Genomic DNA, 25325 nt, shown 5'->3' with positions numbered 1-25325 from the left:
CGCATGCACAAAACCACATATATACACAAACTCACAAATATACAGATATACACAAACACCGAACTTGGAGGACAATCTTACTCGGACAATGAGGGATCGCCTAAGTAAGTACACAAAAACACACACACATATACACACACACAAAACACATATACACAGATTGGGCCACAGCAATGCGTGGCAGGGGATGGCTACTCTATATAAATAAAAATGTAATGTTTGTTTGTGGGATTAACATAACTCAAAAATCACTGGACAAATTGACACAAAATTTGGACGCAATACACCTATCAGGCCAACAAGTGACCATCACTCATAAAAACACTGGAAAATACAGCAGAAGAGACTTAAAAAGTCAAAAAACAAAAAGAAAACATTAGAACGCATGCGCAAAACCACATATGTACACAAACACACATATATACACATGCACACAAATATATACTGAAATATGCACACACATATGCACACACAAAACACATACACAGAAAGAGGGAGGGAGGGAGGGAGGGAGGGAGGGAAGGAAGGAAGGAAGGGGAGAAGGAGGGAGAGAAAGAGGGAAAGAAGGAAAGAAATAAAGGTAGAGAAGGAAGGAAGGAAAGAAGGAAATAAACAAGTGAAAGAGGGAAAGAAGGAGAGAAGGAATGAAAGAGAGAAAGAGGGAGGGAAGGAATGAAGGAAAGGAAGGAAAGAGACAAGGAAGGATGGAACCAAAGAGCAAAGAAAACGATAAAAAAAAACAAGTAGAAAAGGAAGGAAGAAAGAAGAAGGGAAAGAAAAAGAGGGAATGCAGAAAAGAGGGAGAGAAGGGAAAGCTGGACGCAGCAACGCATGGCGGGTAGAGCTGGTGAGTAAATAAGTCAGTAAGTAAGTATTTTGAAACAAATTGACACTAGCAAGAAGCTGGAGTAGATAGTGCTTTGGTCTCTTCCAAATCCAGAGGTCTATGATTCTACAAACCTAGCAGTAGCAGCTGTAGGAACTGGAAGTAATTGCAATTTTTTTCCTCATTTTGTTTGTCTTTATTGCAATAACAAAGCATTACTTGTACATGGTTATGGGAATTAAAACAAAAATCATTATGCTCACAGTCAGCCTTTCACAAACTTCCTGTCTTTTATAACAAATTAAACTTGGATTTCCAGGGAATATTTTCAAAATTGCTAATATTCATTTTTCCATGTATTGCATTTATTCAATTTAACATAAACACATTAAGTAAACATACCTTTATCACTAAATTATTCCTATACTCTATAACTACTGCAAATTTCAACTAACTATAAATCAATTCAGACTTCTCTCAATTTACAAAACAAAAAAGGAGGAGACACCATGATCACGGAAGTAATTGCAAATAACCACTTTTTGAAACTCACTCATTTTCCAGTCAAGAAGGTATATCTGTGTTAGATTACAAATATAACAAAATGATAACTTGTATGTGTTTTATGGTGTGATGATTTTTTATGATGTGATGTTACTTTTTAGTTTGTTGTTTTGCAGAAATAGAAGATGTTGACGACCGAAAAGGCAAAAGAAGAAACATATTCCACAAAATCCAGGAAATCAAAGGGATGTTTAAACCAAGAGTGAGGATGCTATATAACTAGCAAGAGAATGCCATGCCCAGTTTTCATCTGTGAAATTATGGAGGTTATGTACAGTCAGCCTTCCACATTCACTAGAGTTAGGGGCACTGGGCACCCATGAAGGTGAAAAAGTGCAAATAAAGAAATTGCTACTTTTTAAAAAAACTGAGAGCTCACCTCTCTAGAAATATCTAGGTTTTTCTAGAGTGTTTCTGTGGCCAATTACCACTGGAGACTAACCAGAGAACTGCACTGGAGGAATTAAGATATTTGACCTAGGTCCTCCAGCATGACCGAAGAAAGGTGACCAGAGTCTCAATGGATGACCTAAAGATTTCTAGAAGCAATCATTTAATCAAATCTGTGACTTATCAAATCTGCAAAAGGCAAAACTTTAAATGTGGAGACACGACTGTACTGAAACCAAAACTTTCAATTGCTATAAGGACAGAGGGCTAACTCTACCATTAGGCAGAATAAAACAACTGCCCAGGATAGCAATTGCAAGAGAGTAACAGTAGCAGATTTTCGGAACATTTTTTTCCTGAGGCACTGGCCATTTCCTTGTCCTGGAACAAATAGGTGTCTGTGAAAGAGAGTGTTTGCGGATTGGGACATCCGTAGGGATGCCAAGGTGCTTCTTTATAAAGCTACTGTCCTCCCAACCCTGCTAAATGCCTGCGAAACGTGGCCTTTCTTACAGATGTCACACTCAACTCCTGGAATGATTCCATCAGCGTTGCCTCTGAAAAATCCTGCAAATCTCTTGGGAAGACAGGTGGACAAATGTCAGTGTGCTGGAAGAAGCAAAGACCACCAGCATTGAAGCCATGGTCCTCCGCCATCAACTCCGCTGCACTGGCCACGTTGTCTCAATGCCCAATCACCATTGCCCAAAGCAGTTACTATACTCCCAACTCAAGAATGGAAAGTGAAATATTGGTGGACAGGAAAAGAGATTTAAAGATAGGCTTAAAGCCAACCTTAAAAATGGTAGCATAGACACCGAGAACTGGGAAGCCCTGGCCCTTGGAGGTCAGCTGTGACCAACAGTGCTGTGGAATTTGAAGAGCCACAAATGGAGAGCGAAAGAGAGAAACAAATCAAGAAGAAGGCCCGTCAGCCAACCCTGACTGCGACTGCCTTCCACCTGGAAACTGATGCCCTCACTGCGGAAGAACATGCGGGTCAAGAATAGGGCTCCACGGTCACTTACTAATCCACCGCCAAGACACTACACCTAGAAGACCATCATACTCAGACAATGAGGGATCACCTAAGTAAGTAGGTGTTTGTGCCACACATCCTGGCCTGAACACACACAAGTTGACGGGTATGATATAGAAGAGGATTTAAAAGAGTCAAGTGACAGTCCAACTGGCATCTGTGGATGGGAGGACGGAGGAGGCCACAGGGCTGACCTTGCTGTAAGTCAGTGTTACTAACTTCAAAACACCGGAAGAAGGGGAAGACTGAGAAAACATCTGCATGTTTAAAACCACAACAAGGAAGTGAGGAGCTTTAGCACTATCTTCTAAATAGCTCCATTCATATCTCACTCAGAAACAAAACTTTGCATTTTGACAATGGCATGCCATTCAACATTTCACAGATGGAGACTTGAGTTTGAGGTCATACAGTGAAACTTTGGGTGAAGTATTTCATAGACTAACCAAAGTCAGAAACATGATTCCCATCAGGAGTGTATGTATAAATAAATATGTTTTAATCAGAGCCTGGAGTAGGGCCTTTTTGGACTATAGTTCCCATAATCCCCCAACCAGCAGGATCACTAGTCATGATGGCTTGGAGATTCTGGGAACTGTAATCCAAAAACAATTGCTAGTCTATGTTCTGGATACATTCTGGGAACTGTAATCCAAAAACAATTGCTAGTCTATGTTCTGGATACGTTTCTGAGTCTTTTGATTGAAGCTCATGTTGGGAAGGGCAACTATATGCCTCCATACTATGTTCGTTCCAATACAGATCTGTCCTCTGGATGCACTTTCTCTCATCCTTTAGTGAATGTTAACCCCACTCCTCGTCCTTTCTGAGTTTTCCCCTCAGATACACACTACTCCATTTACTTATCTCACCCAGGGTTTTATCCATTTTAGCCTGTGCATTTGGCCTGCCCACTCTATTTTTTATTCTTCCATCATTTTAGTTGTGTTTGCTTATTGTATACTTGTTGTTTGCATTTTATTTCATGTTATTACTTGTTTGTTGTATTTTACTTTGCTATATTGTAACTCTTGGGCTTGGCCTCATGTTAGCCGCCCCGAGTCCCCTTTGGGGAGATGGTGGCGGGGTATAAATAAATATTATTATTACTATTATTATTATTATTATTATTATTAGAAACACAACAAAATGAGTCCACAGCAGACACTCTACTGGCTGTTGTATTGGATCACATGTTGGACACTTCCCAAGTGTTTAGGACTATGTGATGTATCAGTGAATAATGTGTGCAGATCCCAGTAAGGTTGTTGTTGTTGTTGTTCTTATTATTATTATTATTATTATTATTATTCAGACAACTCCTTGCCCATTGCAACTATCTTTTTTTGCCTGTGCTGGCTAAGCAATTGTTGGCATTGTAGTAAAAAAAAGGATGTTTTCTCAAATCTGTGTCATTTGGAAAAATGATCCCAAATAGTTGGCTCCATCTCCGGTAGCAGTTTAAACTGCATTATATGAGTCTACATTGTTATATGAGACAGGAATGGGATACCCTGGGTGCACAAAACTATGCCCAACCCAAGCAAAACGCCAGACACTGTACCTCCTTTCCTTGGGAATGAATCATGCCAGACAATCAGCCGATGACTATGAACTAACATGGCTACAATCCTAAATGCACTTAGCAGATGATAATTCCTATTCAACTCCCTGGGATTTTCTTTTTAGTAAACATATTGAGCACTACACTGATTGCAGGTAAGCATCCCTGCTTTGTGTTGTATTTTAAAATGTACACAATAACTAAAAGTTGTTCCCTACTAAACCAGGGTGCATCCACACTGTAGAACTGGTGCAGCTTCACACCACTTTAACTGCCATGAGTCAATGCTAAAGAATCATGAGAGCTGTAGTTTTAAATTGCCTTTACCCTACTTTGCCAAAGAGACCTAGTGCTTCACTAAATGACGAATCCTGGGATCCCATAACATTGAGTCATGGATGTTAAAAAGAGTCCCTGGTGGTGCAATGGGTCAACCCCTTGTGCTGGCAGGACTGAAGACGGACAGGTCGGAGGTTCGGATCCAGGGAGAGCACAGATGAGCTCCCTCTGTCAGCTCCAGCTACCTATGAGGGGATATGAAAGAAGTCTCCCACAAGGATGGTAAAACATCAAAACACCCAGATGTCCCCTAGGCAATGTCCTTTCAGACGGCCAATTCTCTCACACCAAAAGCAACTTGCAGTTTCTCAAGTCGCTCCAGACATGGAAAAAAAGAAAGTTAAAAACAGTGTCAAATAGCATCAATTCTATGTTATACGTACATTGTTGCTGTCTTCTATTTCTCACCCTTGAGAAGTTTTACCTGCTAAGCTTTACAGTCAAAAAGCATAAGAGAAACCATGGCTATATCCAGAGTCTGTGTTCGTGTGTCTTGGTTTTGTTGTGGTTTCTCTGTCCATCTGGCCACCCAACACTGCGGAGGAAATATTTGCATGACTGAGCCTGCTTATACAGCATCATGAGACCGAGTTCTTTCATGAAGGGGGAAATCCGGAGTGTCCAAGAGGAAAGAAAGAACTTGCGCATGCTCCTTCCAGTTTCTGGTCTTACACCGGACCTCTGCTCAGCATTCAAGTGGAAAAAAACAGCAGCATGAATGCAAGAAAAAGGATGCAGGACATAAGATCCCAAACCTTTCGGAGCTGTGTATAAAATGTGTATGGATTAAAATAATGAGTTTTTACCCTTGCGGGACTTTAATCCATGAAGCAAAGCCAACCAAACTTTCCTCTTCCACATCAGTCTTAGGCCAGGTTTTATTACGAAGTCAGATCTAATTAGGGTTGTCTGATCTCTTATCCTCTTCTTAAGTGTCAGGGCTTAGTGCAGCATTTCTCAACCTGGATATCAGGACCCCTGTGGGGGGGGGGGGTCATGAGGGGGTTTCAGAGGGGTCACCAAAGACCATCAGAAAACATCTTAGGAACCCTTTTGCAGAGAAGGCTGAAGATCTCACTGCCTGCCCTTTTCTTCCTTTTTGGAAACAGACGCAAGGGCAGCTCAACCCATTACGCAAAGTAAGCACTTGCAGTATAGTTGATTTTGCCCAGGGGCGCTCTTGAGGCGCTCTTGGTGGAAAATAGACCTTGACATATGTGAGTTGTAGTTACTGGGATGTATAGTTCACCTACAATCAAAGAGCATTCTGAACTCCACCAATGATGGAACTGAACCAAATATGCCACACAGAACTCCCACAATGAACAGAAAATATATATCAGTGATTGGTGGGGGGGGGGGGCAAATACTGTTTGCTTACCATCGAAAATTACCTAGGGCCGCCTCTGAACAGACGGCAAATCCTCTGGCCAAAAGCCCTCCTCCACTGTGATTGGCCACCCTCTCAGCCAGCCTCTCAGCCAAAGGGAGGGCTGTTTCTGAGACTCCAAGCAGGGAGGGAAGAGCAGGCGTGCTCGGCGCATGGCAGTGTGGTACGCATGCACATGCAAGGGAGAGAGTGCGAGGCTGAAGGGAGGCTCGAACCAGTGCATCCATTCAAGGAATGGGGGTTCTGTGGGAGGTTTGGCCCAATTCTATCATTGGTGGGGTTCAGAATGTTCTTTGGTTGTAGGTGAACTATAAATCCCAGCAACCACAACTCCCAAATGTCAAGGTCTATTTTTCCCCCAGACTCCACCTGCGTTCACATTTGGGCATATTGAGTATCTCTGCCAAGTTTGGTCCAGATTTATCATTGTTTGAGTCCACAATGCTCTCTGGATGTAGGTGAACTACAGCTCCAAAACTTAAGGTCAATGCCCACCAAAACCTTCCAGTATTTTCGGTTGGTCATGGAAGTTCTGTGTGGGAAGTTTGGCCTATTTCTATCATTGGTGGAGTTCAGAATGCTCTCTGATCATAGGTTAACTATAAATCCCAACAACTACAACTCTCAAATGACAAAATCAGTGCCCCCCTCCCCAACCCCATCAGTATTCAAATTTTGGTGTATCAGGTATTTGTGCCAGTTTGGTCCAGTGAATGAAAATACATCCTGCATATCAGATATTTACATTATAATTCATAACAGTGGCAAGATTACAGTTATGAAGTAGCAACAAAAATAATTTTATGTTGGGGGTTACCACAACATGAGCAACTGGATTGTGTGAACAGGCAAAACTGCCTCTTCACACAATGGATTAAATAAAACTGGGATAGAGGCTCTCCATGCAGTCATGCCCGCCATGTGACCTTGGAGGTGTCTACGGACAACACAGGCTCTTCAGCATAGAAATAGAGGTGAGCACCAACCCCCAGAGTCGGACACGACTGGACTTAATATCAGGGGCAAACCTTTACCTAGAGGTTGGATGCACACACAGACTTCCCAGCAATCTCTATGCTGTTTATGAATGATGGGACTTGAAATCCAACATCAAGGAGGCACACAGGTTCTCACCCATGGGTTACTAGTTAGTCATACTGATCAAGGAATTCTAGAAAATTCAAAAAAGAAATCACCACTTCAAGATCTGGCCATAACAGCATATTTTGAGATATGCAACTAATACACATCTCCTGACTTTCAGGAGTGTCTCACTGCTTCATCATTGCTGCTCAGCTATGTTGTGACTTGTCCCTCTGCCCCTTTTACCCACTCCTTAAATAACCAGATTTCCTCTGATTTAAATGGCAATGGCGTCCTTCAACCGGCAGGTCTGTAATTTCAGATGGGGGAGTGAATTGTGATCAATCTTATGGGAGCTGGCAAGTTGGAGCAAGGATTGGTCTGCTATTCTTTTCATGCTCCCTTGAGATATGGGAGATATGCTGGTGGAAAAGGAGACCAGCAAGGCCGGACACGCTGAACAACTTACTGGGAAGGGACGATCAGAATACAGGAAAAAATGGCATTCTCATAATCAGAAAAATCTTTATGGGATTTTTGTTCTGTAATCCAAAAAGGAGGCGCCCAGGGTTGCACAGCAGGTTAAAACGCTGATCTGCTGAACTTGCTGATCAAAAGGTTAGCAATTTGAATCTGGAGAGTGGGGTGAGCTCCTGCTGTTAGCCCCAGCTTCTGCCATCCTAGCTGTTCGAAAACATGCAAATGTGAGGTGTCTACGGAAGGTAATGGCACTCCATGCAGTTATGCCGCCCACATGACCTTGGAGGTGTCTACAGACAATGCCAGCTCTTCAGCTTAGAAATGGAGATGAGCACCACTCCCCAGAGTCAGACACAACTAGAATTAATGTCAGAGGGAAACCTTTACCTTTACCTTTAATCCAAAAAGGAACTTTCCCTGACTCTGCATTGAAAATACCTTTTCCCCAAAATATTAGCTGGCAATCATTAAAGTTAATTTCCTCTGGAAATTAGCAATAAAGTAGCAAAAATGTAGCAGGCCTTTAGTTGCAGAGGGAAGGGCAATCTTGGCTTGGCTGTGACATTGCTATCTTTTTTATTCATTTTTATGAGCTATGTTTAAAACCTACCTTTACTCGAGTGAGCCTTTTTCCACACAACAAGCGCTCTGGGAAATAGATCAAGTTGAAAGAGAGTGACTTCGCAAGGTCATCTGACATGCTTCCTTCCTCTCAATGGACTTGAACTTGGGTCTCCAAAACCCCAGATCGGCTCTCTAATCTACCATGTAATGGCCAATATCCGATATAGTACATACTCTCTAACTGTTCAGATTTGGCAGGGTCAGTACCAATTAATTCTCTGTCATTCCACTTTTTTCAGCTGCTTTTAAAATGCCCTGGCTTCTTCCTTCTTCTCTTGCTTCTCGCCTTTGTTCTCTGCTTACTTCAAATACATGCTACAAGTCGCTTACTTGGGAAGGAATCCTACTGGAGCATTGCAGCACACCAAAATACCTGGGAGTTACCCTGGACCGTGCTCTGACTTACAAGAAGTTTGACTATCAAGCAAAATGTGGGTGCTAGAAATAATATACGAAAGCTGACTGGCACAACCTCATGTGAGACACAGTGAAGACATCTGCCCTTGCGCTTTGTTACTCTGCTGCTGAATATGCATGCCCGGTGTGGAACACATCTCACCATGTTAAACAGTGGATGTGGCTCTTAATGAGACATGCCGCAGTATCACAGAATATCTAGGTCCCACACCGCTGGAGAAATTATACTGTTTAGCTGGTATTGCTCCACCTGACATCCACCAGGAAGTAGCAGCCAATAATGAAAGGACCAAGGCAGTGACATCTCCGGCCCACCCCGTATTCGGTTATTAGTCAGCATGCTAATGCTTTAAATCAAGAAATAGCTTTCTAAGATCTACAGAGATACTTGCAGGAACACCTCAGCAAGCAAGAATCCAAAAGTGGCAGGCTAAAATCCGGAACCTCATGCATAATGACCTTCTTATAGCAACACCAGAGGTCCTCCAAGTTGCCAGCTACTGGTCAAAGGAAATTTAGTATAAGGCCAAGTTTTTAACTTTGTTTGTGTTTTTAAATACATTACAACTGTACCCTCAATTCACTTCTGATATGATAAAAAAAAAACTTCAAATACAGATTGAATTCAAAATAAGAAATAGATTTCTAGAGGGAAAAAACATATTATTCAAATCTGCAAAAATGAAATCTGCAAATGTGGAGGGCTGAATGTAGCCCAGCGACCTGATCCAGAAGGCCTTACATTCCTAAAAGATTTAGTAACAGGTTCTTTGGACTAATTCATGCCAGCTGATCCCAGCCACGTTATCGAAACGGAAGTGCTTAGATGGAATTATCAACAGCCTATGAAGTTCTGGATTCAAATTTCCTCCCTGTCAGGAATTCTCACTGGGTGACCTTTGCTAAACCTTTCTTTGTAATTTCAGTTCATCTCTCAGGACAAATAATACTGACAGCAAACCAAGGACAATAGCAATTATCTTGAGTCTAAAAACCCAAATAAATAAATAAATAAACATCTTGGTGTTGTTAGACCTGTTCCTGGGATTATTTGGAGCACTGATACAGAAAATTGCATTGGATGTACTACATCATCTCTGGTTTCATAGATATGGTTATCATGGTTTTCTCTGAGCAAGTAGATGGCAGCCTTGGCAGCCACCTCTACACAAAAGTCAACAATGACACTGAAATACAACACCACCTGAGCTCTGTGAGTGCAGCATTCTTCCAAATGAAGCAGAGAGTGTTTGAGGATTGGGACATCCATAGGTGTTTGTTTATAACGCTATTGTCCTCTCAACCCTGTTATACACCTGCGAAACGTGGACTGTCTACAGACGTCACACTCAACTCCTGGAACAATTCCATCAGCGTTGCCTCTGAAAAATCCTGCAAATCTCTTGGGAAGACAGGCGGACAAATGTCAGTGTGCTGGAAGAAGCAAAGACTACCAGCACTGAAGCGATGCTTCTACACCATCGACTCTGCTGGACTGGTCACGTTGTCTGAATGCCCAATCACCATCTCCCAAGGCACTTTGCTTCATGATAATAAAGGTGCAGCCCAATGGTGGTTTTTGGCATTGTGAATCAAACACTGTGCCGGTTCAAAGTCAATTCACATTTTATTTGGGAAACCCTTTATTCTGGGCTCATTCACATTACACCGTTATAGCACTGTGATTCCACATTAACTATCACTGCCACATGCTATGGCATCCTAGAATGTGTAGTTTGTGGGGGCATTCAAGTTCTTTGGTTGAGAATTGTAAATACCTCTCTGTAAACTGCAAAGCCAAGCATCTCACAGGATAGAAGCAAGGCAATAAAAGTGGAATGATCGCGCTGTAGCTAATATCAATCAGCCATCCACATTTGCTGGAGTGAAAGTGAGGAAAATACTTTTTTTGCCAAAAGGAATACCGTATATACTCGAATATAAACCAAGATTTTCAGCCCCTTTTTAGGTAGAAAAAGCCCCCCTTGGCATATATTCGAATCAATGTTATTTCTTATTTTACTCTGTTATTATTTTATTACATTTAGTATTTTACTCTATTATTATTATTACATTTCTTATTTTACCTTATTTATTATTGTTATTATTACATTTATTTTACTCTATTATTACTGTTATTATTACATTTCCATTATTTTACTCTATTATTATTTTGCAGTTGACAGATCATGATTTTGTCAAAGTTTATTGTTTCCAAATGCCGACTGACAATATCAATTATCTTGAGTCTAAAAGCATAAATAAATAAATAAATAAATAAGCATATTGGTGTGGTTAGACCTGTTCCTGGGATTATTTGGGGCACTGATACAGAAAATTGCATTGGATGAACTACATCATCTCTGGTTTCATAGATATGGTTAGATATGGCACGGTATAGATATGGCATGGCACCCAGTGTGCCGATGACCACTGGGACCACCTGTGCTGGTTTATGCCAGAGCCTTTGTGGTTTGATTTTGAGGTCCTGATAACAAGTGAGTTTTTCCTATTGATTTTCTTCAATGCGACTGTCACTTGGTATGGCAACATCAATAATCCAAGCTTTTTTCTTTTCCACAATTGTGATGTCTGGTGTATTGTGTTCCAAAACTTTGTCGATTTGGATTCGAAATAATAATCTATTATTAATATTAATATTATTATTATAACATTTATTATTTTACTCTATTATTATTGGAAGGATACGTAAGCACATTTACATTGAAGAAGGTTAGAATAATGGTTTAATCAGAGTTGGACCGTCTTATCTTAAATTACAGTTTTATGTATCTTTTCAAAAACATTTAATCTTATTGATGCCTCAATTAATGTCATTTTATTGGTATCTATTTTTATTTGAAATTTACTAATAGCTGCTGTATTTCCCATCCTTGGCTTATACTTGAGTCAATAGGGTTTCCCAGTTTTTTTGTGGAAAAATTAGGTGCCTCGGCTTATATTCGGGCCAGCTTATATTCTAGTATATACGGTACATGTCTAGAAATCTGTAAGTTCTCCAACATGACCCTGGAGAATTACCTAGAACCACTCTGGAGGACCTAGAGAGTCCTAGAAATAATAGTTTAGTTTAGAATCTGCAAATGATCAAGTCCTCAAAAGTAATCAAACGTTCAAATGTGGAACCCAAACTGAAGTGTGAATGAGACCTCCAATTAAAATGAAAAAGGCACAAAGCCATTGCCGTAAGAAGCACTTGTGAAAACAAGCTCTGCTAACCCAAGTCAAATATTGGAAGTGTCAAAAAGGTGTCGGCAAAAGAATGCATGTGAAGACATTGCTTCCAGAATGACTCAGACAAAAGAGCGCTACAGGACAGTTGACACACCCCACGCCCAGATCCGCCAACGTCTACAAACGGATGGGGAATATTATTCTTTTCCATATTGTGACGTCCTTCCAAAGGCACCAAATCCGTACCTTTCTCGGAAGCAAAGCAGGTTCAGCCTTGGCTAGTGCTTGAATGGGAAACCGCCAACGAATGCCAGGTGCTATAAGTGATTATTTCAGAGGAAGGAACCACTTTTCAGGATTCTAAGAAAGTGCTATCAAATTCATAGGACTTGAAGGCACATACATATCCTCACGTATATACTTAATCTGTTCCTAGGTTCTGTGCCACTCCCTAGTAAAACGATGCCCCTTCTATGTCTCTTGGGAAGATGCTTTTAATAGTGTGCATAGACAGACCTGCACATGTGCATACATGCTATCACATTCCAATGAGCTGTTTTTCTTCCATCTCTTCTTTCCCTCCTCCTTATCAAGACAGATCAGGATTGGAATCGTGGTCCTCCAGATATTTTTGGACTGCAACTCCCAGCAACCCTAATCGTCACAGCCAAGGGCAAGGAAAGCTAGGAGTGGCAGTCTGAACATGACTATAAAGTCTCAAAATGCACACCCCTGAGTGAGAAGATAAACAGTGAGTTGCATTCAGGGCCATTGTGAGTCACAGTCATTCTATTAAAGCAATGTTTCTCAACCTTCCTAATGGCGCAACCCCTTAATACAGTTCCTCATGTTGTGCTGACCCCCAAGCATAACATTATTTTTGTTGCTACTTCATAACTGTAATTTTGCTACCGTTATGAATTGTAATGTAAATATCTGATATAGGGTGTATTTTCATTCAAAGGAGCAAATTTGGCACAAATACGCAATACGCCCAAATTTGACTATTGGTGGGGTGGGAGGGGGGGATTGATTTTGTCATTGGGAGTTGTAGTTGCCATAGATTTATAGTTCACCTGCATTCAAAGAGCATTCTGAACTCCACCAATGATGGAATTTAAACAAACTTGGCACACAGAACTCCCATAAACAACAGAAAATACAGCAAGGGTTTTGTGGGCAATGACTTTGAGTTCTGGAGTTGTGGTTCACTTACATTCAGAGTGCACTGTAGACTCAGACAATGGGTTGTTGTAAGTTTTTCGGGCTGTATGGCCATGTTCTAGAAGCATTCTCTCCTGACGTTTTGCCCGCATCTGTGGCAAGCATCCTCATAACCTCCAAGGATGCTTCCTACAGATGCAAGCGAAATGTCAGGAGGGAATACTTCTAGAACATAGCCATACAGCCCGAAAATCCTACAACAACCCAGTGATTCTAGTCATGAAAGCCTTTGACAATAGACTCAAAAAGTTTGATGAAGAGTTTGATGCGCATTGACCTTGAGTTGTGGAGTTGTAGTTCACCTACATCCAGAGCACTGTGGAATCACACAATGATGGACTAAACTTGACACGAATACTCAATATGCCGAAATGTGAACACAGGTGGAGTTTGGGGAAAACAGACCTTGACTTTTGTTAGTTGTAGTTGCTGGGATTTATAGTTGTGGCCCCGGTGGCACAATGGGTTAAATCCTTGTGTCGGCAGGACCGACAGTCATAGGTTCAAATCTGTGGAGAGCGCGGATGCCCAAATTTGAATACTGGTGGGGTTTGGAAGTGGGATTGATTTTGTCATTTGGGAGTTGTAGCTGCTGGGATTTATAGTTCACCTACAATCAAGGAATCCCTTGAACCCCACCAATAGAATTGGGCCAAACTTCCCACACAGAGCCCCCATGACCAACAAAAAATACTGTGTTTTCTGATGGTCTTTGGCAACACCTCTGACACCCCTTCACTAGGGGTCCCGACCCCCAGGTTGGGAAACACTGTATTAAAGGCTGTGTTTTGAGAATAAGGGGGGGGGGGGGGGGCGGCTGTAGCTCCTATTCATTTGGAAAAGCAGATTTTGAATGTTGAGGCAGAGCAAACTACTGAAGAGTACATTAAGGTAAAATACAGCAGAAATATTAAACTTTCAGCAACGCCTGGGTGTATTCAAGCAAAGACAATATGTGATAATACAAATATACAAGGGCGACCACGTCTTTGAGGCATAGCATCAATCTTCTGGTAAAACACATCAACCCATGAACAAGAGACAATTTTGATGACTAAGTCAGGAAATCAACATATCATCCTTGCCCATCTACCACGAGCTACATAATATGCTGTTTTGCGTGGGAAAATTATTTTAGTGCAAGGACCATTCCACAATAGACTATGGGTATATTGCACTGTAAAATTAATGCATTTTGATAACACTGTAACTTCCATAGTTCTGTACAAATCTTGGGATTTGTAGTTTGGTGAGGCACTCTTTGGCAGAGAAGATGAGAAACCCTGTAAAACTATAATGCAGATTATTTTTTGCACTTTGAACTCAGTTTGCAATCACTGAAGTAAACTGAGGAGAGCCATAGATTTAGAAAGTTGGTAGATATCACGTGCACCACCTAGTTCAACCCCCTGCCATGCAGTAAAAGCACGATCAAAGCACCCCTGACAGATGGGCATACAGCCTCTGTTTAAAAGCCTCCAAGTAAGAAGCTTCCACTACACTCTGAGGCAGAAAGCTCCACTTCTGAACAGCTCTTAAAGTCAGGAAGTTCTTCCTAATATTCAAATGGAATCTCCTTTCCTATAATTTGAACCCATTGCTTCTCTGCACCCGGATCCAAACCAAGGAACATGAAAGGCATTGGATAAGTCAGCCATTGCACAGCACCTGATGAACTAATTCGGACACAGCATTTTATCTGAGAACACAGAAATGTTGGACCACTCTAACAACCACCATGTCAGACTACACAGAAAAGCCGCTGAAATCTACAAGCATGTGGACAATTTCAACAGAAAGGAGGAAACCATGAAAATGAACAAAATCTGGCGATCAGTATTAAGAAATTCTAAAATCAGCATGGTAAATAAAGAGGAACACTCCAACATCAGGGGAATTCCAGACAGGAAACAATCAGGGCTAGATAAAAACTCCCAATAAAGGATTCCCCCAGGCTGCAACCAGCCAGGCTTTGAAGCTGCAATGCCATTTAATGCTAATCAAGGTGGCCAATTGCAGCATTTACATTTGCCTCAAGCAGACAAGAGTTCTTTCTCCCATTCTGGATATTATTCCACAGATATATACACCTCACTTGCCTAGTTTCTAGCAGACCTCACAACCTGGATGCATGCCGTAGATGTGGGCGAAACGTCAGGAAAGAATGCTTTTGGAATATGGCCATACAGCTCATAAAACTCCCAGCAACTCAACCTTAAATCTGTTTGGAAACTTTTTTTTGCACCAGAAATTTGAGAAACCACTAGTTGGCTCATTCCTTCTTACAGGACCACTCCAGATCCAGAAATTGGAAGTCTAGCTAGCCAGTACCTGCATAGTTATCCAGCGTCTGAAGGCATTTCTGCTAAGCCAAATACATGGACAATGCTTCATGAATCATCCATGATAGACCAGGACTAGGTAAGGGGAATTGTTTTGGACAACAACTTCCAGAATCCTGGGCTGGTTGCGGAATACTGAGAGCTGCAGTTCAAAAACCCCTAACTTTTTCCAACTGTGCAAGTTGGCATCTACATTGGATAACGCCCTTCCTACGGACATTAGGCTGGCACCATCTCTCATGGCATTCCGAAAAAAGTTGAAGACCTGGATGTTTGTGCAGGCGTTCGAGTAATCTAGTGCAATATGGGTAATTGAACATAGGAATGGAACAATGGACGACGAACCTGGACTACGCTTTGATGATGAGACGATTGGGTTGGTTATTGTAATAATTGTTTAGTGTAATTGCTTGTTGTTTATTAAGTGGATAATGTGTTAAGTGGTCAATTGTTATATGTGCATTGAATTATTGCTGTTTTTATTGGGTGTAAACCGCTGTGAGTCGCCTTCGAGCTGAGAACAGCGGTATATAAGCAAAGTAAATAAATAAATAAATAAATTTTTTAAAAATGGTTTTGCAGTGATGATACTCTTAGAATCATAGAATCATAGAGTTGGAAGAGACCACATGGGCCATCCAGTCCAACCCCCTGCCAAGAAGCAGGAATATTGCATTCAAAGAACCCCTGACAGATGGCCATTCAGCCTCTGTTTACAAGCTTCCAAAGAAGGAGCCTCCACCACACTCCAGGGCAGAGAGTTCCACTGCTAAACGGCTCTCACAGTCAGGAAGTTCTTCCTCATGATTAGATGGAATTTCCTTTCTTGTAGTTTCACACACACACACACTGGATCATCTAGGATAGTGTTTCTCAACCTTCCTAATTCCATGACCCCTTAATACAGTTCCTCATGTTGTGGTGACCCCCCAACCATAACATTATTTTCATTGCTTCTTCATAACTATAATTTTGCTACTGTTATGAATCACAATGTAAATATCTGATATGCAGGATGTATTTGTATTCATTCAACCAAATTTGGCACAAATACACAATGTGCCCAAATTTGAATACTGGTGGGGTTGGGGGTGTGTGATTTTGTTATTTGGGAGATGTAGTTGCTGGGATTTATAGTTAACCTACAATCAAAGAGCATTCTGAACTCCACCAATGATGGAATTGAACCAAATTTGGCACTCAGAAGTCTCATGACCAACAGAAAATACCGGAAGGGTTTGGTGGGCACTGATTTTGAGTTCTGGAGTTGTAGTTCACCTACATCCATAAAGCACTGTGGACTCAAACAATGATGCTTCTGGACCAAACTTGACACGGATACTCAATATGCCCAAATGTGAACACTGGTGGAGTTTGGGGAAAAAATAGACCTTGACATTTGGGAGTTGTAGTTGCTGGGATTTATAGTTCACATACACTCAAAGAGCATTCTGAACCTCACCAATGATGGAATTGAACTGAACTTAGTACACAGAACTCCCATGACCAACAGGAAATACTGTGTTTTCTGATGGTCTTTGGCGACCCCTTTGAAATCCCCTGGCGACCCCCCCCCCCCCAGGGTTCCTGACCCCCAGGTTGAGAAACTCTGATCAAAGAAATGGTCTCTCTCAAAGAACAGCACTGTGGCTTTTAAACAAATTGATGAGTAAGCTGCCATGAAACACCTATCCCCGCTATCCATTTTAACTTATCCATTTTTAAAGCCATGTAGGCATGCGGCCATCACAACTTTCTGGGGCGAGGAGATGCAGAACTTGTTTAATCTTGACATTCGTCCGCTACAGTTTTAGCAGACTCATCCACTTAGATTTGTATAGAAAGGGAGCCCTTTTTGGAGGAAGAGCCCAAGACTGGAAAACACACTTATTCATGTAATTTTAATGTGTATTTTTTTGGGGTCTTGTCTTTTATTGAGACAGCTTGGAGGACCGGAAATAACAATATAAAAGTTTGCCTTCGTTTCTAGCAATGTGTGGTAGCAATTTTTGTTTGGAAAAAGTAAACTACTTCTTACTTCCTTCCAGTTCCCATGCAAAGCACCTATTTTGAGAGGAGCCCCCGGTGGCACAATGGGTTAAACCCTTGTGCTGGCAGGACTGCTGACTGGCAGATCAGCGGTTCAAATCCAGGGAGAACGGATTGAGCTCCCTCTGTCAGCTCCAGTTCCCCATGAGAGAAACCTCCCACAAGGATGGTAAAACATCAAACATCCAGGCATCTCTTGGGCAACGTCTTTGCAGACGGCCAATTCTCTCACACCAGAAGCGACTTGCAGTTTCTCAAGTCGCTCCTCACACACACACACACACACACACAAAACAATAAAAAGCAATCAGAAGATGCAATAACATTTCCCCACAGCAACAATATCATCAAGACAGACCAGTACTATACAGAAAACATGATATAGAACTCATAAAGCAAAATGCCTACTTAAGCAACATGTAGCAGTACACAGTGGGTAGCATAGGAATGTGTTACCAAAATGAGGGATCGTTTCAAAGCTTGGGTACAACCACTGAAAAGACTTTTTCCTGAAACGTGGAGCAGGACCACTCTAACCAGGGACCACTTGGACCAGGGACCACTTTGACCAGAGACCACTTGATCAAGGACCAATTGACCAAGGACCACTTTGACCAGTGACCCCTTTGACCAGGGACCACTTTGTCCAGGGACCACTTGACCAGGCACCACTTAACGAGGGACCACTTTGACCAGGGACCACTTTGACCAGGGACCACTTGACCAGGCACCACTTAACGAGGGACCACTTTGACCAGGGACCACTTTGACCAAGGACCACTTTGACCAGTGACCCCTTTGACCAGGGACCACTTTGTCCAGGGACCACTTGACCAGGCACCACTTAACGAGGGACCACTTTGACCAGGGACCACTTTGACCAGGGACCACTTTGACCAGGGACCACTCTAACCAGGGACCACTTGACCATGGACCACTTTGACCAGGGTCCACTTTGACCAGGGACCACTTGAACAGCGACCACTTTGACCAGGGACCACTTTGACCAGGGACTACTTGACCAGGGACCACTTTGATGAGGGACAACTTTGACCAGGGACCACTTCACCGAGGACCACTTTGACCAGGGACCACTTTGGCAAGGGACCACCCTCCAACATTAGTACAAAAAGGGTTGCGAATCAGATTTTGGTCAACTTTAGATTCGGTTTGGTGATTTGGGGCGCTGATTCAGAAAACTGCATTGAATAGACCACATCAGCTCTAGTTTCTCATACAGAACATATGCCATCCAGTAGTCACCATCTGCTCGCCCACAGAAAACAATATGTAATAAGGTTCAGCACTATAGGAGGGCTTTGCAACATCGGTTGCTCCAGTTGCAATGATGTAGTAATGATAGTGCTGTGGACCATATTTTAGTTCTTGCAGACCACTGGTAGACTATGGACTACAGGTTGGGAACCACTGCTCGAAAGGAAACTGACCTGGGGCAACAACCTGCCTCAGTATAGGAGTAGAGAGACTGAGGATGTCATCTTTGGACTACAACTGCCAGCAATTGCCTGGCTGAAAGTTGTTATCCAGAAGGCCACTGTCCGAAACTCGACACTGAGCAAAGAGGAAGTTGGCAAAAGGAGGACATTGCCCTCCCTGAACAATTCTGCATGAAGTTTCAACTTGAGTCTTCACATTTCTAAGAATTGCAATCACTTAACATTTCAACAGAGTATTTATTTATTTATTTTGTCCATTTGTACCCCGTCTTTCTCACCCCCGAGGAGGGACTCAGGGTGGCTTCACCACAGGCACTCATTCAGTGCCATCCACATTCATAAAAATTCCTTTAAAACAATCCATTAAACCAGGGGTCCTCAAACTACGGCCCACGGGCCACATGTGGCCCACCAGGGACATTTATCTGGCCTGCCGGGTGTGGAGAAGGTTGAGTCCCCCACCTCTCCAAGAAGCACTGGACCTCATCAAGCAAGCGAAGGAGGAAAATTTCTGCCATCTCCCCACAACTCGAAATCTTTTAGCGGAAAAACCATCTTTGGCAACGCTTGTGTCTGTGAACAGACTTTTTCCAGAATGCAACATCTGAAATCTCCAACCAGATCTAGACTAACTGGTGCACACTTGCATCACTTGTTACCTGTATGAACGTGTCTCCCCTTATGAACCAGCGAGGACTCTAAGATCATCTGGGGAGGCCCTGCTCTTGGTCCTGCCTTCATCTCAAGTACGTTTGGCAGGGACACGAGACAGGGCCTTCTCAGTGGCGGCCCCTCAGCTATGGAACACCCTCCCTAGGGAAATTAGATCTGCTCCCTCCCTCTTAACATTTCGGAGGCAAGTTAAAAAGTGGCTGTTTGAGCAAGCATTTACAAATGCAGAGTAACTAATATAGGAAATTGAACGATTTGACAATGGAACTGGACAATGCTTGATAATAATGAGATGCTAATGATGTTGTTTTTATTGCTTTTGTGGTGTTTTATATTGCTTAATGTTTTAATCTGTATTATGTTTTTATATGTACTGATTTGTTGGAAACTGCCTTGAGTGGCCGATTGGCTGAGAAAGGCGGTATACAAATACAGTAAATAAATAAATAATAAATTATGACTAGCAGTGACAAATATGGAAACTGGACATTGGCCATCTCATTAGCCAAAAGCAGGCCAATAGTTCCCATTGAAATATTGGTAGTTTGTTGATTTAACTTTACTTGTTCTTCATTTTAAATATTGTATTTGTTCTTGAAGCTAGGGATGACAGCGGAAGCTTACGTTGCTCCCCGGATTCAAACCTGCGACCTTTTGGTCAACAAGCTCAGCAGCTCAGCGGTTCAACCTACTGCACCCCTTGAGTCTTATCCTCAATTGTTGCCTCTATTGTTCAAATGCTTGGTCCCATAACCAGGTTTTGAATTCCTTTCTAAAGGACAGGAGTGGGGTAGCCAATCTGATATCACTGGGGAGAGAGTTCCACAGGTGAGGGGCCACCACTGAGAAGGCCCTGTCTCTCATCTCCACCAGTCGCGTTTGAGATGGTGGTGGGATCGAGAGCAGGGCCTCTCCAGCTGATCTTAAACTTTGTAATGGTACGTAACGGGAGATACGTTCGGATAGGTAATCCGAGTAGCAGTAGTTACAAACTGAGGCAAAGTGACCCAGAGAAGGAGAAAAGTGGAAATGGAAAAGTGTCTGAATTGTTAATTTTCCATGTCCCACTCTCTGCAACAAAACGAAGTTCAAAACTGAAAAGAAAATGTCATGTGGGGGGAATAGAAGATCTTGGGATCCCTCAAAATGGCAAGTTCACACACTTTACATTAGGTATGGGCCAAATTGGGTCCTCCGGGTGCTTTGGAGTCCAATTCCCATAATTCCTAACAGCCTCAGGCCCCTTCCTTTTCCCCCTCAGCCGCTTAAGCGGCTGAGGGGGAAAAGGAAAGAGCCTGAGGCTGTTAGGAATGATGGGAGTTGGACTCCAAAGCACCTGGAGGGCCCAATTTGGCCCATACCTGCCTTAAAGTCATCATGAGTGTGAAAACACTTTGCCAGCTGGTCATGGAAGCGAAATAGACTGAGCCTTGCTTAGTGCTTGGTTGGAAGGCCACCACTGAGCCCCAAGTGAGGAAGCAACAGGCCAAAGCCCACCTGAGGGCCGGACTCACCTGGCAGCGCCCAAACCAGGCCAGTTCGGTGTGCAGGACCACGAGGGCCAGTCCCAGGAGCGCCGTGCCCAGCGCCCACCCGGCCAGCTGCCGCTCTTCTCCCAGGAGGACCTTCCTGCCTCGGAGGCGCCGCAGGTTCTCTCCTGGCTCCCGCGGGATGGGCAGCGCCGTCCTCTCGGCCCCCGCCCCGGCCAAGCCCCCCGCCAAGGCCCCCAATTCCTCGTCCTCCGGGGGCGCCTTGCCCGGCTGCATCATCTCCTGGGCGCCGCAGGGAGGAGGGGGGCGCTTGGGCCCCGGGCTGGGAAGGCAAGGGCTGAAGACCCCCTGCGCCGCCCCCCATCCCTGCCGCTTCAGCAGCCAGCAAGCGGCCAGCGCGGAGAAGGAGGAAAGGAAAGGAAAGGAAAGGAAAGAAGAGGGAGAGGAGAAGAAGATAAGGAAAGGTGGAAATAGAAGGAAGGAAGGAAGGAAGGAAGGAGAAGGAAGAGAGAGAAGACAGAGAGAAGAAGAAAATGAAGAAAGGATGGAAAGAAAAGTAAGGAAGGAAGGAGAGGGAGAGAAGGAAGAAAGAGAGGAGAGAGAGAGCAGAAGAAAATACAAAAAGGGTGGAAAGAAAAGGAAGGAAGGAAGGAGAGAAGGAAGAGAAGAGAGAAAAGAAGATAAGGAAAGGGTGGAAAGGAAGGAAGGAAGGAGAAGGAGAGAAGGAAGGAGGAGAAAAAAGAGGGAAGACAATGAAGAAAGGATGGAAAGATAAGGAAGGAAGGGAAAGAGAGGAGAGAAAGGAGAAGATAAGAAATGAATGGAAGGAAGGTGAAAGAGAGAGAGGAAGAAGAGAGAGAGAAAAGGATGGAAAGGGAAGGAGAGGGAGAGAAGGAAGGAAGAGAAAGATAAATAGAAAAAATAAGGAAAGAATGGAAAGAAAAGGAAAGAAGGAAGGAAGGAAGGAAGGAAGGAAGGAAGGAAAGAGGGAAAGGGAGAAAAAGTAAGAGAGAGAAAAAGAAAAGGATGGAAAGAAAAGGAAGAAGAAAAGAGAAAGAAGGAAGAGCAATAGTAAGAGAGAGAGAGAAGGAAAGGAAAAAGGAAAGGATAGGAAAAAGAACAAGAAGAACAAGAAGGAAGGGAAAGCGAGATAGAAAGAGAGAAAAGGAAAATGGAAGGGCTGAAATAAGGGAAATAAAAGGAACGAAAGAAAATGGGAGAAAAGGATTGGAAGGAAGGAAGTACAGAAGGAAGGGAAAGAGAGAGAGAGAGATAGAAAAAAAGGAAAGAACGAAAAATGGAAGGAAGGAAGGGCAGGAGAAAGGGATGGAGAGAGAAGAAAAGGAGAGAGAAAGAAGGGGGGAAAGAAAAGAGAGGAAGTAAAGAGCAGGAAGGATGGAAGGAAGGGAAAGAAAGAGAGAGAGTAAAGGAAAGGAAGGAAAAAAGGAAGGAAGGAAAGAAGGACAGAAGGAAGGGAAAGCGAGAGAGAAGGAAAGAAGGAAAAGAGAGAGAGAAGGAAGGAAGAGAAAGGAAAAGAAGAAAGAAGAAAGAGAAAGAGAAAGGGAAAGGATGGAAAGTGCAACGGAGCTATCAAGGAGAGGAGAAAAAGTGCAAAGGAACTCGGGGCACCCAGCCACCGGGTGGCACCTGCTAAGAAAAAGAAAGCAAGCAAGTTCCAGCAGCTCTTAAGGCGAGTTGATCACGGGCCAGGCAGGCATAGGCAGGCAGCCCCTCCCGCGGATAAGGAAGGCAGCCCCAAGTGGCCGGGAGAGAAGGAGGGAGCCAGACCCGCGCGGGACGGAGCTGAGCCGGGAATGGGCCCAGGAGGGCGACCCAGAGGAGGGACCCGAGGAGGCGCGCCTCCCTCCTCCTCGCCTTCCCTCCTTGGTTGCTCAGGGCCGGGAGGCTTCGTCACGGGGCAGGGAAGGGCGGGGAGGGGCGGGGGCTCCGCAGGAAGGCCGGACGGATCGCTGGAGATCAGAGTTTGTGGTATGGCCACGTTCCAGAAGCATTCTCTCCTGCCGTTTCGCCTGCATCTATGGCAGGCATCCTCCGAGGTTGTGAGGTCTGTTGGAAACTAGGAAAATGGGGTTTTGTATATCTGCGGAGTGTCCAGGGTAGGAGAAAGAACACTTGCCTGTTGGAACTAGGTGTGAATGTAGCAATTGGCCACCTTGATTAGCATTTCATGGCCTGAAAAGTTTTAGGTGTGGCTTGTTACTGCCTGGCGAATTCCTTTGTTGAGAGGTGATTAGCTGTCCCTGCTTGTTTCTTGTCTGGAGTTCCCCTGTGTTTGAGTGTTGTTCTTTACTTACTGTTATAACTTTAGAGTTTTTTAATACTGGTCAGGGCTGTAGCAGGGGAGGGGGATGTTGTGTTAGAGGTTTATTTATTTATTTACTACACTTTTATCCCGCCCTTTTCATCCCAAAGGCAACTCAAGGCGGCGTACAGACTGGCAATAATTACACTGTTCTACAAATTTTCAGTTTTTCTCAGTTGCGGAAACGAAATGTGCCGTTTCTTAATAAATCTAACATGCTGAATTCAAATATAATAATTAAATGTGTTAATTGGCTCTGGTTTTTATGCAACAGCTATTTCAATTTTCTCCACAATAGGTAATTCGTTAATATTATGATAATGCGCCTAACCTTACTGCATGTATATAAACCGTGAATATTTACTAAATTTTAGTCAAATTATATTGCCAATAGTTTATACATGAGAAATATTTATTTAATTAGTCTATTGTTTATGTTTGTGCAGCAAGAAACTGTATTAGTAGGCTTAATGCAGTTGAAAAGTCTGAAAGTTTAAATGTCGCTTTAATCATGACTTTAGTTTATATCCTGTTTGCGTCTCTTGACTTTTCTTTTGTATTCAAGGAAAGGATTGTCTCTTACAATGCTCCAGCAGTAGTCTGACAGCACTGACGGAGTCCATTTGCCTTGATATCTTTTTTCCATAGTGCTTTATTTACACACGTGCGAGCCATAACTACTAGGCCTGGGTAACAACGGAAAAATTTGTTTCTAAAATCGATTTGTATTTGGGGGGTTTTTTTGTTTCGACATTTAAAATAATTACAAAATTTTCCTTTTAAAAGGAAGTTCGATATTTACGAAATTTCGTAAATGGTAAAAAATTAACGAATCGATTTCCGAAACAATAACGAATCGATTCGTTAATGGCGGACGCGACCGCGAAATACGCTAAAAAACCTCCAAAACCTTCTGAAGCTTCCCTCTCCCTCTGTTGTTGACTGTTGGTGTGATATTATAATTTTTTTTCACTAATTAAACCATAAAACTGGCCCAGACATGCGGAAATAATAACGAAACGACCTCAAAACAATAACGAAACGAATACAATATCGAAATACGAAGCATTTACAAAACATTTTTGAAAATTCGTTTTTTTTAATAATTGCTCCAGAATGGTTCGTTATCGTTTTGCAATTGAAAAAATTAACGAATTATTAACGAAATACGAATTAACGAAACGAAACCGCCCAGCCCTAATAACTACAGTAAAAAGAACAATGTAAAACGATGTTTAACGATACTGTCTCAGTCTTCGACTGACCCTCACCATTCAAAAGTCTGGCCTTATATAGGGCTTTCTGGCTTTTGCACACGGCACTAATACTGCGTCATCAAACTTTCTAGAATATTCTAGAATTTTCCATAGTGCAAGTCGCAACATGCATTTTTTCAACCATACGTGATCACGTGATTGCTTATATCATAAAAACTAGAGCCAATATACGTTTTTAAATGTCATTTTTGTTTTCAGCACCCCAAAATCATAAAAGAACAACTATTTTCAGGCCCACAACTTTTTTTCCGTTGAAGTGTTAGATGCCAAATACACATAAATACATCATTTAAAAACAGGTTAAATCACATAATAAAGTTCATATAAAAACAATTTAAAACTATTTAAAAATCAATGTATTGTCGAAGGCTTTTCATGACCGGAATCACTGGGTTGTTGTAGGTTTTTTCGGGCTATAGGGCCATGTTCTAGAGGCATTCTCTCCTGACGTTTCGCCGGCCTCTATGGCAAGCATCCTCAGAGGTAGTGAGGTCACTGGGTTGTCGTAGCTTTTTTCGGGCTATATGGCCATGTTCTATGTGAGGTCACTACCTCTGAGGATGCTTGCCATAGATGCAGG

General features: G+C 42.7%; 1 protein-coding gene across 1 annotated transcript in view; it reads right to left on the bottom strand.

Moving 5' to 3' along the window:
* LOC132780275 (intermediate conductance calcium-activated potassium channel protein 4) overlaps positions 1–21424 on the bottom strand; it is an 84514-nt gene extending 63090 nt beyond the window's left edge. Inside the window, exon 1 of the mRNA XM_067461622.1 lies at positions 21170–21424. Coding sequence (XP_067317723.1) covers positions 21170–21424 — 255 coding nt within the window. The remainder of the gene's footprint in view (positions 1–21169) is intronic.
* Positions 21425–25325: the final 3901 nt, after the last annotated feature.

This window comes from Anolis sagrei, chromosome Y (genome assembly GCF_037176765.1).
Source record: "Anolis sagrei isolate rAnoSag1 chromosome Y, rAnoSag1.mat, whole genome shotgun sequence".
In the NCBI taxonomy this organism is placed as follows: Eukaryota; Metazoa; Chordata; class Lepidosauria; order Squamata; family Dactyloidae; genus Anolis; species Anolis sagrei.
The sequence above is the reverse complement of the archived record's forward strand: the minus strand, read 5'-3'. Positions and strand labels throughout refer to the sequence as shown.